At 58.3% G+C, this 14,902-nt stretch overlaps 1 protein-coding gene across 1 annotated transcript in view; it reads left to right on the top strand.

Moving 5' to 3' along the window:
* LOC119962345 (unconventional myosin-X-like) overlaps positions 1 to 14,902 on the top strand; it is a 216,056-nt gene that overhangs the window by 136,533 nt on the left and 64,621 nt on the right. Inside the window, exons 12-13 of the mRNA XM_038790327.1 lie at positions 7,622 to 7,717; positions 10,251 to 10,344. Of these exons, the coding sequence (XP_038646255.1) occupies positions 7,622 to 7,717; positions 10,251 to 10,344 (190 nt within the window). The remainder of the gene's footprint in view (positions 1 to 7,621; positions 7,718 to 10,250; positions 10,345 to 14,902) is intronic.

Below are 14,902 nucleotides of genomic sequence, written 5' to 3'. Positions count from 1 at the left end.
CGCTTTTGGGAGGCCTCTAGTAAAGTCCCAACAATGTTACTGCACCCTTCCTATTTCTCAGCTCCACCCATATTGCCTCAGTGCTCGAATCCTCCATCGTGCCCTCCATCTCTGATGAGTAATGCAACTCCTCCACCCTTTCTACCACCCTCTCTATCCCTCCTGAAGCATCTATACCCTGGGATATTCAGTTGCCAGTCCTGCCCTTCCCTCAACCAAGTCTCAGTAATACCAATAACATCATATTCCCAGGTACTAATCCAAGCCCTAAATTGATCTGCCTTACCTGCTACACTTCTCGCATTAAAACAAATGCACCTCAGACCACCTGTCCCTTTGTGATCATCATCTCTTCCCTGTCTACTCTTCCCCATAGCCACATTGAGTTTATTATCTAGTACCTTACTGGCTTTAGTTGCTGCTTCTTTACTGACCTCTAACTGACCTCTAATTGATGTGCTTGCATGGGCGGTGGGTGGGTGGGTGGGTGGGAGGGGGGGAAGGTAAAATGGGGCAGGTGCCCACCCGACCCCAAGATCACCTCTATATAGCGGGTGGGGGTGGGGTGGGTGCTGAAATTGGCAGCCCGCCCACCCAGTCTGGGCGGTGACCCTTTCCCAGGCTCGGAAACATTTCACTTGGACGGGGGGGGGGGCGGTTGGGGGGGGGTGAGGTGGTTTCTATCTTCGGGCGGCGGGGTGGGGGCGAGTTCTGTACCATGTGGGTGAGGGAAAGACCCCTCTTCCCTACAGACCCAAATCCCCCCCACCCCCTTCCTGACCAGGAGCTGGACCAATGTGGCTGCCGGAGCCATTGGGCTTCTCTCTGACCCCCTCACAGTCCGGACACTGCCCGCCAACCAGCTCCGGACACTGCCCACCCACCTCCTCTGGACACTGCCCACCCACCTCCTCTGGACACTGCCCACTAACCAGCTCCGGACACTGCCTGCCAATCTCCCCCGGACACTGCCCACCAGCCAGCTCCGGACACTGCCCGCCCACCTCCTCCGGACACTGCCCACCCACCTCCTCCGGACACTGCCCACCCACCTCCTCCGGACACTGCCCACCCACCTCCTCCGGACACTGCCCACCAACCAGCTCCGGACACTGCCTGCCAACCCCCTCCAGACACTGCCCACCAACCTCCTCCGGACACTGCCCGCCAACCCCCTCCGGACACTGCCCGCCAACCTCCTCCAGACACTGCCCACCAACCAGCTCCGGACAATGCCCGCCCACCTCCTCCGGACACTCCCCACCAACCTCCTCCGGACACTGGCCGCCAACCCCCTCCGGACACTGCCCACCCACCTCCTCCGGACACTGCCCACCAACCAGCTCCGGACACTGCCCACCCACCTCCTCCGGACACTGCCCACCCACCTCCTCCGGACACTGCCCCCCAACCAGCTCCGGACACTGCCCACCCACCTCCTCCGGACACTGCCCACCAACCAGCTCCGGACACTGCCCACTAACCTCCTCCGGACACTGCCCACCAACCAGCTCCGGACACTGCCCACCAACCTCCTCCGGACACTGCCCACCCACCTCCTCCGGACACTGCCCACCAACCAGCTCCGGACACTGCCTGCCAACCTCCTCCGGACACTGCCTGCCAACCTCCTCCGGACACTGCCCACTAACCTCCTCCGGACACTGCCCGCCAACCAGCTCCGGACACTGCCCACTAACCTCCTCCGGACACTGCCCACCAACCAGCTCCGGACACTGCCTGCCAACCTCCTCCGGACACTGCCCACTAACCTCCTCCGGACACTGCCCACCAACCAGCTCCGGACACTGCCCACTAACCTCCTCCGGACACTGCCCACCAACCTCCTCCGGACACTGCCCACCAACCTCCTCCGGACACTGCCCACCAACCTCCTCCGGACACTGCCCACCCACCTCCTCCGGACACTGCCCACCAACCTCCTCCGGACACTGCCCGCCCACCTCCTCCGGACACTGCCCGCCCACCTCCTCCGGACACTGCCCAGCAACCTCCTCCAGGACACTGCCCACCAACCTCCTCCGGACACTGCCCACCAACCAGCTCCGGACACTGCCCGCCAACCTCCTCCGGACACTGCCCACCAACCTCCTCCGGACACTGCCCACCAACCTCCTCCGGACACTGCCCACCAACCTCCTCCGGACACTGCCCGCCAACCTCCTCCGGACACTGCCCACCAACCAGCTCCGGACACTGCCCACCAACCAGCTCCAGACACTGCCCACCAACCAGCTCCGGACACTGCCCACCAACCTCCTCCAGACACTGCCCACCAACCTCCTCCGGACACTGCCCACCAACCTGCTCCGGACAATGCCCACCAACCTCCTCCGGACACTGCCCACCCAGACCTCCTCCGGACACTGCCCCCAACCTCCTCCGGACACTGCCCCCCAACCTCCTCCGGACACTGCCCACCAACCTCCTCCGGACACTGCCTGCCCACCTCCTCCGGACACTGCCCCCAACCTCCTCCGGACACTGCCCACCAACCTCCTCCGGACACTGCCCACCAACCTCCTCCGGACACTGCCCACCTAAACCTTCCTCCGACACTGCCCTACCAACCTCCTCCGGACACTGCCCACCAACCTCCTCGGGACACTGCCCACCAACCTCCTCCGGACACTGCCCACCACTCAGCTCCGGACACTGCCCCCACCCTCCTCCGTACACTGCCCACCAACCTCCTCCGACACTGCCTCCACCTCCTCCGGACCACTGCCCACCAACCTCCTCCGGACACTGCCCCCAACCATCCTCCGACACTGCCCCCAACCTCCTCCGGCGACACCGCCCCCAACCTCCTCCGGACACTGCCCACGCCACCGCTCCGGACCACTGCCCGCCAACCAGCTCCGGACACTGCCCACTAACCTCCTCCAGACACTGCCCACCACCAGCGCCGACACTGCCCACCAACCTCCTCCGGACACTGCCCGCCAACCTCCTCCGGACACTGCCCGCCAACCTCCCCCGGACACTGCCCACTACCAGCTCCGGACACTGCCCACCCACCTCCTCCGGACACTGCCCGCCAACCTCCTCCGACACTGCCACTAACCTCCTCCAGACACTGCACCCCAACCTCCTCCGGACACTGCCCACCCACCTCCTCCGGACACTGCCCACCAACCAGCTCCGGCCCTGCCCACCAACCTCCTCCAGACACTGCCCACCAACCTCCTCCAGACACTGCCCACCAACCTGCTCCGGATACTGCCCACCCACCTCCTCCGGACACTGCCCACTAACCTCCTCCGGACACTGCCCACCAACCAGCTCCGGCCCTGCCCGCCAACCTCCTCCAGACACTGCCCACCACCTCCAGACACTGCCCACCAACTCCGGACACTGCCCACCAACCTCCTCCGGACACTGCCCACCAACCTCCTCCAGACACTGCCCACTAACCAGCTCCGGACACTGCCCGCCAACCAGCTCCGGACACTGCCCGCCAACCAGCTCCGGACACTGCCCACCAACCAGCTCCGGCCCTGCCCACCAACCTCCTCTGGACACTGCCCACCAACCTCCTCCAGACACTGCCCACCACCTCCGGACACTGCCCACCAACTCCGGACACTGCCCACCAACCTCCTCCGGACACTGCACCACCTCCGGACACTGCCCACCAACTCCGGACACTGCCCACTAACCTCCTCCAGACACTGCCCACTAACCAGCTCCGGACACTGCCCACCAACCTCCTCCGGACACTGCCCACCAACCTCCTCCGGACACTGCCCACCAACCAGCTCCGGACACTGCCCGCCAACCTCCTCCGGACACTGCCCGCCAACCAGCTCCGGACACCGCCCGCCAACCTCCTCCGGACACTGCCCACCCACCTCCTCCGGACACTGCCCACCAACCAGCTCCGGACACTGCCCACCAACCTCCTCCGGACACTGCCCACCAACCTCCTCCGGACACTGCCCACCAACCAGCTCCGGACACTGCCCGCCAACCTCCTCCGGACACTGCCCGCCAACCGCTCCGGACACTGCCCGCCAACCTCCTCCGGACACTGCCCACCCACCTCCTCCGGACACTGCCCACCAACCAGCTCCGGACACTGCCCACCCACCTCCTCCGGACACTGCCCACCAACCTCCTCTGGACACTGCCCACCAACCATCCTCCGGACACTGCCCACTAACCAGCTCTGGACACTGCCCGCCCACCTCCTCTGGACACTGCCCACCCACCTCCTCCGGACACTGCCCACCCACCAGCTCCGGACACTGCCCACCCACCTCCTCCAGACACTGCCCACCAACCTCCTCCGGACACTGCCCACCAACCTCCTCCGGACACTGCCCACCCACCTCCTCCAGACACTGCCCACCAACCTCCTCCGGACACTGCCCACCAACCAGCTGCGGACACTGCCCGCCAACCTCCTCCAGACACTGCCCACCAACCTCCTCCGGACACTGCCCACCAACCTCCTCCGGACACTGCCCACCAACCTCCTCCGGACACTGCCCGCCAACCTCCTCCGGACACTGCCCACCAACCAGCTCCGGACACTGCCCACCAACCATCTCCGGACACTGCCCACCAACCAGCTCCGGACACTGCCCACCAACCTCCTCCAGACACTGCCCACCAACCTCCTCCGGACACTGCCCACCAACCAGCTCCGACAATGCCCACCCACCTCCTCCGGACACTGCCCGCCAACCTCCTCCGGACACTGCCCACCAACCTCCTCCGGACACTGCCCACCAACCAGCTCCGGACACTGCCCGCCAACCTCCTCCGGACACTGCCCACCAACCTCCTCCGGACACTGCCCACCAACCTCCTCCAGACACTGCCCACCACCTCCTCCGGACACTGCCCACCAACCAGCTCCGGACACTGCCCGCCAACCTCCTCCGGACACTGCCCGCCAACCAGCTCCGGACACTGCCCACCAACCTCCTCCGGACACTGCCCCCCAACCTCCTCCGGACACTGCCCACCAACCTCCTCCGGACACTGCCCGCCAACCTCCTCCGGACACTGCCTGCCAATCTCCTCCGGACACTGCCCACCACCTCCTCCGGACACTGCCCGCCAACCAGCCTCCGGACACTGCCCACCCACCTCCTCCGGACACTGCCCAACAACCTCCTCCGGACACTGCCCGCCAACCTCCTCCGGACACTGCCCACCAACCTCCTCCGGACACTGCCCACCAACCTCCTCCGGACACTGCCCGCCAACCTCCTCCGGACACTGCCCACCAACCTGCTCCGGACACTGCCCACCAACTTCCTCCGGACACTGCCCACCAACCTCCTCCGGACACTGCCCACCCACCTCCTCCGGACACTGCCCGCCAACCTCCTCCGGACACTGCCCACTAACCTCCTCCGGACACTGCCCACCAACCTCCTCCGGACACTGCCCCCAACCTCCTCCGGACACTGCCCACTAACCTCCTCCGGACACTGCCCCCAACCTCCTCCGGACACTGCCCACCAACCTCCTCCGGACACTGCCCACTAACCTCCTCCGGACACTGCCCACCAACCTCCTCCGGACACTGGCCCACCAACCTCCTCCGGACACTGCCCCACCCACCGCTCCGGACACTGCCCACCAACCTCCTCCGGACACTGCCCGCCAACCTCCTCCGGACACTGCCCGCCAACCAGCTCCGGACACTGCCCACCACCCTCCTCCGACACTGCCCCCAACCATCCTCCGGACACTTGCCCACCAACCTCCTCCGGACACTGCCCAGCCAACCCCTCCGGACACTGCCCTCCAACCTCCTCCGGACACATTGCCCCAACCTCCTCCGGACACTGCCCCACCAACCTCCTCCGGACACTGCCCCCCTCACAGTCCGGACACTGCCCACCAACCTCCTCCGGACACTGCCCACCAACCAGCTCCCGCCCTGCCCACCAACCTCCTCCAGACACTGCCCACCAACCTCCTCCGGACACTGCCCCCCTCACAGTCCGGACACTGCCCGCCAATCTCCTCCGGACACTGCCCTCCAACCAGCTCCGGACACTGCCCACCAACCTCCTCCAGACACTGCCCGCCAACCAGCTCCGGACACTGCCCACCAACCTCCTCCGGACACTGCCCGCCAACCTCCTCCGGACACTGCCCACCAACCTCCTCCGGACACTGCCCACCAACCTCCTCCGGACACTGCCCACTAACCTCCTCCGGACACTGCCCACCAACCTCCTCCGGACACTGCCCACCAACCAGCTCCGGACACTGCCCACCAACCTCCTCCGGACACTGCCCCCCAACCTGCTCCGGCCCTGCCCACCAACCAGCTCCGGACACTGCCCACCAACCAGCTCTGGACACTGCCCACCAACCTCCTCCAGACACTGCCCACCAACCTCCTCCGGACACTGCCCACCCACCAGCTCCGGACACTGCCCACCAACCTCCTCCGGACACTGCCCACCAACCTCCTCCGGACACTGCCCACCAACCTCCTCCGGACACTGCCCACCAACCTCCTCCGGACACTGACCACCAACCTCCTCCGGACACTGCCCACCAACCTCCCCCTCCGGACACTGTCCACCAACCTCCTCCGGACACTGCCCACCCACCTCCTCCGGACACTGCCCACCAACCTGCCTCCGGACACTGCCCACCAACCTCCTCCGGACACTGCCCACCAACCTCCTCCGGACACTGCCCGCCCACCTCCTCCGGACACTGCCCACCCACCTCCTCCGGACACTGCCCACCAACCTCCCTCCGGACACTGCCCGCCACCTCCTCCGGACACTGCCCGCCAACCTCCTCCGGACACTGCCCACCAACCAGCTCCGGACACTGCCCACCAACCTCCTCCGGACACTGCCCACCAACCTCCTCCGGACACTGCCCGCCAACCTCCTCCGGACACTGCCCACCAACCAGCTCCGGACACTGCCCACCAACCAGCTCCGGACACTGCCCACCCACCAGCTCCGGACACTAATGGGGGTATTAACCAATCAGATTGGCTGGCAGCTTCCATGGCCATGACGTCCTCTCCAATGAGGGCCCGTTGTTGGGCTGTCGGAGTTTAATGTCTGTGCTGAGGGGGAGGTGGGGGGAGCAAGGTGGGCAAGTCGTCGGCACCCACCCCCTCCCAATATTAGTCAGCCCACTGATACAGCACAGACACAGGCCAATTGGTGCACCATCTCTGTACAGACTCTTCAGGGGCTGTTTAGCTCACTGGGCTAAATTGCTGGCTTTGACAGCAGACCAAGGCAAGCCAGCAGCACGGTTCGATTCCCGTACCAGCCTCCCCGAACAGGCGCCGGAATGTGGCGACTAGGGGCTTTTCACAGTAACTTCATTTGAAGCCTACTCGTGACAATAAGCCATTTTCATTTTCATTTCATAATAGCGTTGTTCCCTTTTCAATTATTTATCCAGTTCCGTTTTGAAAGTTTATTTTTTATTTCATTTACGGGGTGTGGGCGTAAATACTTCCCTACCTTAAACTTCATCTGGAACCTGCCTATCCACCTCAAAACTCTGTGTCCCCTTAACTCTCTTACCATCCTTCTCGTTGGCTGTTACACTTCCTGCTAAAGTTGATTTATTAATTGATTCTTTCTTTCAGAGAGATTGTGGACAATGGGGAGAAGGAGAATGCTCTGGATATAGTGACAGGAGATCGAACCTATCACATCGTCGCTGCGTCTCCTGAAGATGCCAGGTATTGTTCTTGGCATGTGTGCCTCACTGGCCTGTAGCCTGATTGTCCATCCCCCCCCAAATAGACGGTGTGAGCGTCTTGCTAAACTGCTGTGGTGTAGAATCACTGAATGGTTCCAGCACTGGAGGCCATTCAGACCGTCATGTCTGTGCTAGCTCTCTGAAAGAGCAATTCACCCAGTACCACTCCCCTGCTTTCTCTGCCTGAGTTGCTGTGTCTCAGTGTCGGTATTTCCTGGCAGTTTACTGCGTGCAGTTCTGGTCGCCACATTACCAGAAGGATGTGGATGCCTTGGAGAGGGTGCAGAGGAGGTTCACCAGGATGTTGCCTGGCATGGAGGGTGCTAGCTATGAAGAAAGGTTGAGTAGATTAGAATTGTTTTCGTTGGAAAGACGGAGGTTGAGGGGAGACCTGATTGAGGTCTACAAAATGATGAGAGGTATGGACAGGGTGGATAGCAACAAGCTTTTTCCAAGAGTGGGAGTGTCAGTTACAAGGGGTCACGATTTCAAGGTGAGAGGGGGAAAGTTTAAGGGAGATGTGCGTGGAAAGTTTTTTACGCAGAGAGGGGTGGGTGCCTGGAACGCTTTGCCAGCAGAGGTGGTAGAGGCGGGCACGATAGCATCATTTAAGATGCATCTGGACAGATATATGAACGGGCGGGGAACAGAGGGAAGTAGACCTTGGAAAATAGGCGACAGGTTTAGATAAAGGATCTGGATCGGCGCAGGCTGGGAGGGCTGAAGGGCCTGTTCCTGTGCTGTAATTTTCTTTGTTGTTTGGTTTAATGTGCTGACGATCCAGCTCCTCCACTGAGTCAGGCCCTCAGCTCCCCAGCCACATGTTACTGTCAGCAAACACTCCGAGGCACTTTGCTGCAGTGTTTGAAACAAAACCTGACATCAAATCACATGAGGAGATATCAGGTAAAGTTTGGTTTAAGGAGCGTCAATGCTGTCCTGGTCCCCTGATAGTAACTCCATGGAGTCGGACAAAGTATAAGGAAGGAATAATGGGATAAATGCAAATTACTGCGGATGCTGGAATCTGAAACAACAGAAAATACTGGAAAATCTGTGGAGGAGAGTAGAACTAACGGTTCGAGTCTGGATCACTCTATCAGAGGAGAAATATTGGGAGCTTTTCAGAAAGGTACAGTGGTAACCATGATGGTTCTCTCTGTGTCTCTCTCTCTGCCCCCCACACCGCACCACATGGCTCACTCACTCTGTCTGTTTCTCTCTTTATTTTTCTCTGTCTTTCTCCACCAGCCCCCTCCCCACCAGCCCCCTCCCCACCAGCCCCTCCCAACAGCCCCCTCCCCACCAGCCCCCTCCCCACCAGCCCCCTCCCCACCGTGGCTCTATCTCTTTAACCCCAAGACTCCCTCGCTCTCTCTCTCTCTCCCCCTGGTCTGGATTCCTGGCCACACCCTCTGCAATATGGACGTGGGCGGGACGCAGACCAATTGTCCATTGACCTTGGGCGGGAATTTGCAGTCATGGGCAGGCGCGGACAAAGAACCCCGTCCCCACGCCTCCCTCTCTCTCCAAGCGGGGATGACAAAGACAGAGACTGAGAGTGGAAGCGGAGGGTAAAAGAGTGTGAGAAAGTTGAAGGGTCAATAACAATGGGGCAGGAGGCACAGGGGGGATTTGAGGGAAACTGAAAGGTGGTGAGAATCGGGACCTCCCTCAGTTCAGCACTGGGGCAAGTGATCCTGGATTTTATACTCCCAGTGGGCCTTGAATCTTCTGGCACCTCCTGACTCAGAGACACCTCTGAGACACCTATACAGCATGCTTGCCTTCATCGGACGGGGTATTGAGTACAAGAGTCGGTAGGTCATGTTACAGTTGTATTGGACTTTGGTTAGGCCACATTTGGAATACTGCGTGCAGTTCTGGTCGTCACATTACCAGAAGGATGTGGATGCTTTAGAGAGGGTGCAGAGGAGGTTCACCAGGATGTTGCCTGGTATGGAGGGTGCTAGCTATGAAGAAAGGTTGAGTAGATTAGGATTGTTTTTGTTTGAAAGACGGAGGTTGAGGGGAGACCTGATTGAGGTCTACAAAATTATGAGAGGTACGGACAGGGTGGATAGCAACAAGCTTTTTCCAAGAATGGGGGTGTCAGTTACAAGGGGTCACGATTTCAAGGTGAGAGGGGGAAAGTTTAAGAGAGATGTGCATGGGAAGTTTTTTACGCAGAGGGTGGTGGGTGCCTGGAACGCTTTACCAGCGGAGGTGGTAGAGGCGGGCACGATAGCATCATTTAAGATGCACCTGGACAGGTATATGAATGGGCGGGAACAGAGGGAAGTAGATCTTGGAAAATAGGAGACAGGTTTAGATAAAGGATCTGGATCGGCGCAGGCTGGGAGGGCCGAAGGGCCTGTTCCTGTGCTGTAATTTTCTTTGTTCTATAGGAGTGAGGTGGAGGTGCAGATGGAGATTGGGTGGGAGGGGAAGCTGTGTGTGCGGGCACGGTGCTGATGTAATGGTTTTAACTGGAGTGTGTTTTCTCTGGGCAGTGACTGGTTCAATGTACTGAGTGGGGTCCACATTGCAACACAACAACAGCTGCGAGAGATGCGTGATGAGCAAGCGAACCCAAAGAACGCAGTGGTAAGAGCCAGCTCACTCCAACCTGACCCTGACACTCAAACCCAGAAAGGAGCAACAGAATCAGATGCTGAATTGTTCTTGGCTGAGAGGGACCACAATGAAGGAGCTTTACTCTGTATCTAACCCCGTGCTGTACCTGTCCTGGGGGTGTTTGATGGCGACAGTGTAGAGGGAGCTTTACTCTGTATCTAACCCCGTGCTGTACCTGTCCTGGGAGTGTTTGATGGGGACAGTGTAGAGGGAGCTTTACTCTGTATCTAACCCCGTGCTGTACCTGTCCTGGGAGTGTTTGATGGGGACAGTGTAGAGGGAGCTTTACTCTGTATCTAACCCCGTGCTGTACCTGTCCTGGGAGTGTTTGATGGGGACAGTGTAGAGGGAGCTTTACACTGTATCTAACCCCGTGCTGTACCTGTCCTGGGAGTGTTTGATGGGGACACTGTAGAGGGAGCTTTACTCTGTATCTAACCCCGTGCTGTACCTGTCCTGGGAGTGTTTGATGGGGACAGTGTAGAGGGAGCTTTACTCTGTATCTAACCCCGTGCTGTACCTGTCCTGGGAGTGTTTGATGAGACAGTGTAGAGGGAGCTTTACTCTGTATCTAACCCCGTGCTGTACCTGTCCTGGGAGTGTTTGATGGGGACAGTGTAGAGGGAGCTTTACTCTGTATCTAACCCTGTGCTGTACCTGTCCTGGGAGTGTTTGATGGGCACAGTGTAGAGGGAGCTTTACTCTGTATCTAACCCTGTGCTGTACCTGTCCTGGGAGTGTTTGATGGGGACAGTGTAGAGGGAGCTTTACTCTGTATCTAACCCCGTGCTGTACCTGTCCTGGGAGTGTTTGATGGGGACAGTGCAGAGGGAGCTTTACTCTGTATCTAACCCCGTGCTGTACCTGTCCTGGGAGTGTTTGATGGGGACAGTGTAGAAGGAGCTTTACCCTGTACCTAACCCCGTGCTGTACCTGTCCTGGGAGTGTTTGATGCGGACAGTGTAGAGGGAGCTTTACTCTGTATCTAACCCCGTGCTGTACCTGTCCTGGGAGTGTTTGATGGGGACAGTGTAGAGGGAGCTTTACTCTGTATCTAACCCCGTGCTGTACCTGTCCTGGGAGTGTTTGATGGGGACAGTGTAGAGGGAGCTTTACTCTGTATCTAACCCCGTGCTGTACCTGTCCTGGGAGTGTTTGATGGGGACAGTGTAGAGGGATCTTTACTCTGTATCTAACCCCGTGCTGTACCTGTCCTGGGAGTGTTTGATGGGGACAGTGTGGAGTGAGCTTTACTCTGTATCTAACCCCGTGCTGTACCTGTCCTGGGAGTGTTTGATGGGGACAGTGTAGAGGGAGCTTTACTCTGTATCTAACCCCGTGCTGTACCTGTCCTGGGAGTGTTTGATGGGGACAGTGTAGAGGGAGCTTTACTCTGTATCTAACCCCGTGCTGTACCTGTCCTGGGAGTGTTTGATGGGGACAGTGTAGAGGGAGCTTTACTCTGTATCTAACCCCGTGCTGTACCTGTCCTGGGAGTGTTTGATGGGGACAGTGTAGAGGGAGCTTTACTCTGTATCTAACCCCGTGCTGTACCTGTCCTGGGAGTGTTTGATGGGGACAGTGTAGAGGGAGCTTTACTCTGTATCTAACCCCGTGCTGTACCTGTCCTGGGAGTGTTTGATGGGGACAGTGTAGAGGGAGCTTTACTCTGTATCTAACCCCGTGCTGTACCTGTCCTGGGAGTGTTTGATGGGGACAGTGTAGCGGGAGCTTTACTCTGTATCTAACCCCGTGCTGTACCTGTCCTGGGAGTGTTTGATGGGGACACTGTAGAGGGAGCTTTACTCTGTATCTAACCCCGTGCTGTACCTGTCCTGGGAGTGTTTGATGGGGACAGTGTAGAGGGAGCTTTACTCTGTATCTAACCCCGTGCTGTACCTGTCCTGGGAGTGTTTGATGGGGACAGTGTAGCGGGAGCTTTACTCTATCTAACCCCGTGCTGTACCTGTCCTGGGAGTGTTTGATGGGGACAGTGTAGAGGGAGCTTTACTCTGTATCTAACCCCGTGCTGTACCTGTCCTGGGAGTGTTTGATGGGGACAGTGTAGAGAGAGCTTTACTCTGTATCTAACCCCGTGCTGTACCTGTCCTGGGAGTGTTTGATGGGGACAGTGTAGAGAGAGCTTTACTCTGTCTCTATCCCCGTGCTGTACCTGTCCTGGGAGTGTTTGATGGGGACAGTGTAGAGGGAGCTTTACTCTGTATCTAACCCCGTGCTGTGCCTGTCCTGGGAGTGTTTGATGGGGACAGTGTAGAGGGAGCTTTACTCTGTATCTAACCCCGTGCTGTACCTGTCCTGGGAGTGTTTGATGGGGACAGTGTAGAGGGAGCTTTACTCTGTATCTAACCCCGTGCTGTACCTGTCCTGGGAGTGTTTGATGGGGACAGTGTAGAGGGAGCTTTACTCTGTATCTAACCCCGTGCTGTACCTGTCCTGGGAGTGTTTGATGGGGACAGTGTAGAGGGAGCTTTACTCTGTATCTAACCCCGTGCTGTACCTGTCCTGGGAGTGTTTGATGGGGACAATGTAGAGGGAGCTTTACTCTGTATCTAACCCCGTGCTGTACCTGTCCTGGGAGTGTTTGGTGGGGACAGTGTAGAGGGAGCTTTACTCTGTATCTAACCCTGTGCTGTACCTGTCCTGGGAGTGTTTGATGGGGACAGTGTAGAGGGAGCTTTACTCTGTATCTAACCCCGTGCTGTACCTGTCCTGGGAGTGTTTGATGGGGACAGTGTAGAGGGAGCTTTACTCTGTATCTAACCCCGTGCTGTACCTGTCCTGGGAGTGTTTGATGGGGACAGTGTAGAGGGAGCTTTACTCTGTATCTAACCCCGTGCTGTACCTGTCCTGGGAGTGTTTGATGGGGACAGTGTAGAGGGAGCTTTACTCTGTATCTAACCCCGTGCTGTACCTGTCCTGGGAGTGTTTGATGGGGACAGTGTAGAGGGAGCTTTACTCTGTATCTAACCCCGTGCTGTACCTGTCCTGGGAGTGTTTGATGGGGACAGTGTAGAGGGAGCTTTACTCTGTATCTAACCCCGTGCTGTACCTGTCCTGGGAGTGTTTGATGGGGACAGTGTAGAGGGAGCTTTACTCTGTATCTAACCCCGTGCTGTACCTGTCCTGGGAGTGTTTGATGGGGACAGTGTAGCGGGAGCTTTACTCTGTATCTAACCCCGTGCTGTACCTGTCCTGGGAGTGTTTGATGGGGACACTGTAGAGGGAGCTTTACTCTGTATCTAACCCCGTGCTGTACCTGTCCTGGGAGTGTTTGATGGGGACAGTGTAGAGGGAGCTTTACTCTGTATCTAACCCCGTGCTGTACCTGTCCTGGGAGTGTTTGATGGGGACAGTGTAGCGGGAGCTTTACTCTATCTAACCCCGTGCTGTACCTGTCCTGGGAGTGTTTGATGGGGACAGTGTAGAGGGAGCTTTACTCTGTATCTAACCCCGTGCTGTACCTGTCCTGGGAGTGTTTGATGGGGACAGTGTAGAGAGAGCTTTACTCTGTATCTAACCCCGTGCTGTACCTGTCCTGGGAGTGTTTGATGGGGACAGTGTAGAGAGAGCTTTACTCTGTCTCTATCCCCGTGCTGTACCTGTCCTGGGAGTGTTTGATGGGGACAGTGTAGAGGGAGCTTTACTCTGTATCTAACCCCGTGCTGTGCCTGTCCTGGGAGTGTTTGATGGGGACAGTGTAGAGGGAGCTTTACTCTGTATCTAACCCCGTGCTGTACCTGTCCTGGGAGTGTTTGATGGGGACAGTGTAGAGGGAGCTTTACTCTGTATCTAACCCCGTGCTGTACCTGTCCTGGGAGTGTTTGATGGGGACAGTGTAGAGGGAGCTTTACTCTGTATCTAACCCCGTGCTGTACCTGTCCTGGGAGTGTTTGATGGGGACAGTGTAGAGGGAGCTTTACTCTGTATCTAACCCCGTGCTGTACCTGTCCTGGGAGTGTTTGATGGGGACAATGTAGAGGGAGCTTTACTCTGTATCTAACCCCGTGCTGTACCTGTCCTGGGAGTGTTTGGTGGGGACAGTGTAGAGGGAGCTTTACTCTGTATCTAACCCTGTGCTGTACCTGTCCTGGGAGTGTTTGATGGGGACAGTGTAGAGGGAGCTTTACTCTGTATCTAACCCCGTGCTGTACCTGTCCTGGGAGTGTTTGATGGGGACAGTGTAGAGGGAGCTTTACTCTGCACCTAACCCCGTGCTGTACCTGTCCTGGGAGTGTTTGATGGGGACAATGTAGAGGGAGCTTTACTCTGTATCTAACCCCGTGCTGTACCTGTCCTGGGAGTGTTTGATGGGGGCAGTGTAGAGGGAGCTTTACTCTGTATCTAACCCCGTGCTGTACCTGTCCTGGGAGTGTTTGATGGGGACAGTGTAGAGGGAGCTTTACTCTGTATCTAACCCCGTGCTGGACCTGTCCTGGGAGTGTTTGATGGGGACAATGTAGAGGGAGCTTTACTCTGTATCTAACCCCGTGCTGTACCTGTCCTGGGA

This window comes from Scyliorhinus canicula, chromosome 2 (assembly GCF_902713615.1).
Source record: "Scyliorhinus canicula chromosome 2, sScyCan1.1, whole genome shotgun sequence".
Classification (NCBI taxonomy): Eukaryota; Metazoa; Chordata; class Chondrichthyes; order Carcharhiniformes; family Scyliorhinidae; genus Scyliorhinus; species Scyliorhinus canicula.
This window is presented reverse-complemented; position numbering and strand designations above follow the sequence as displayed.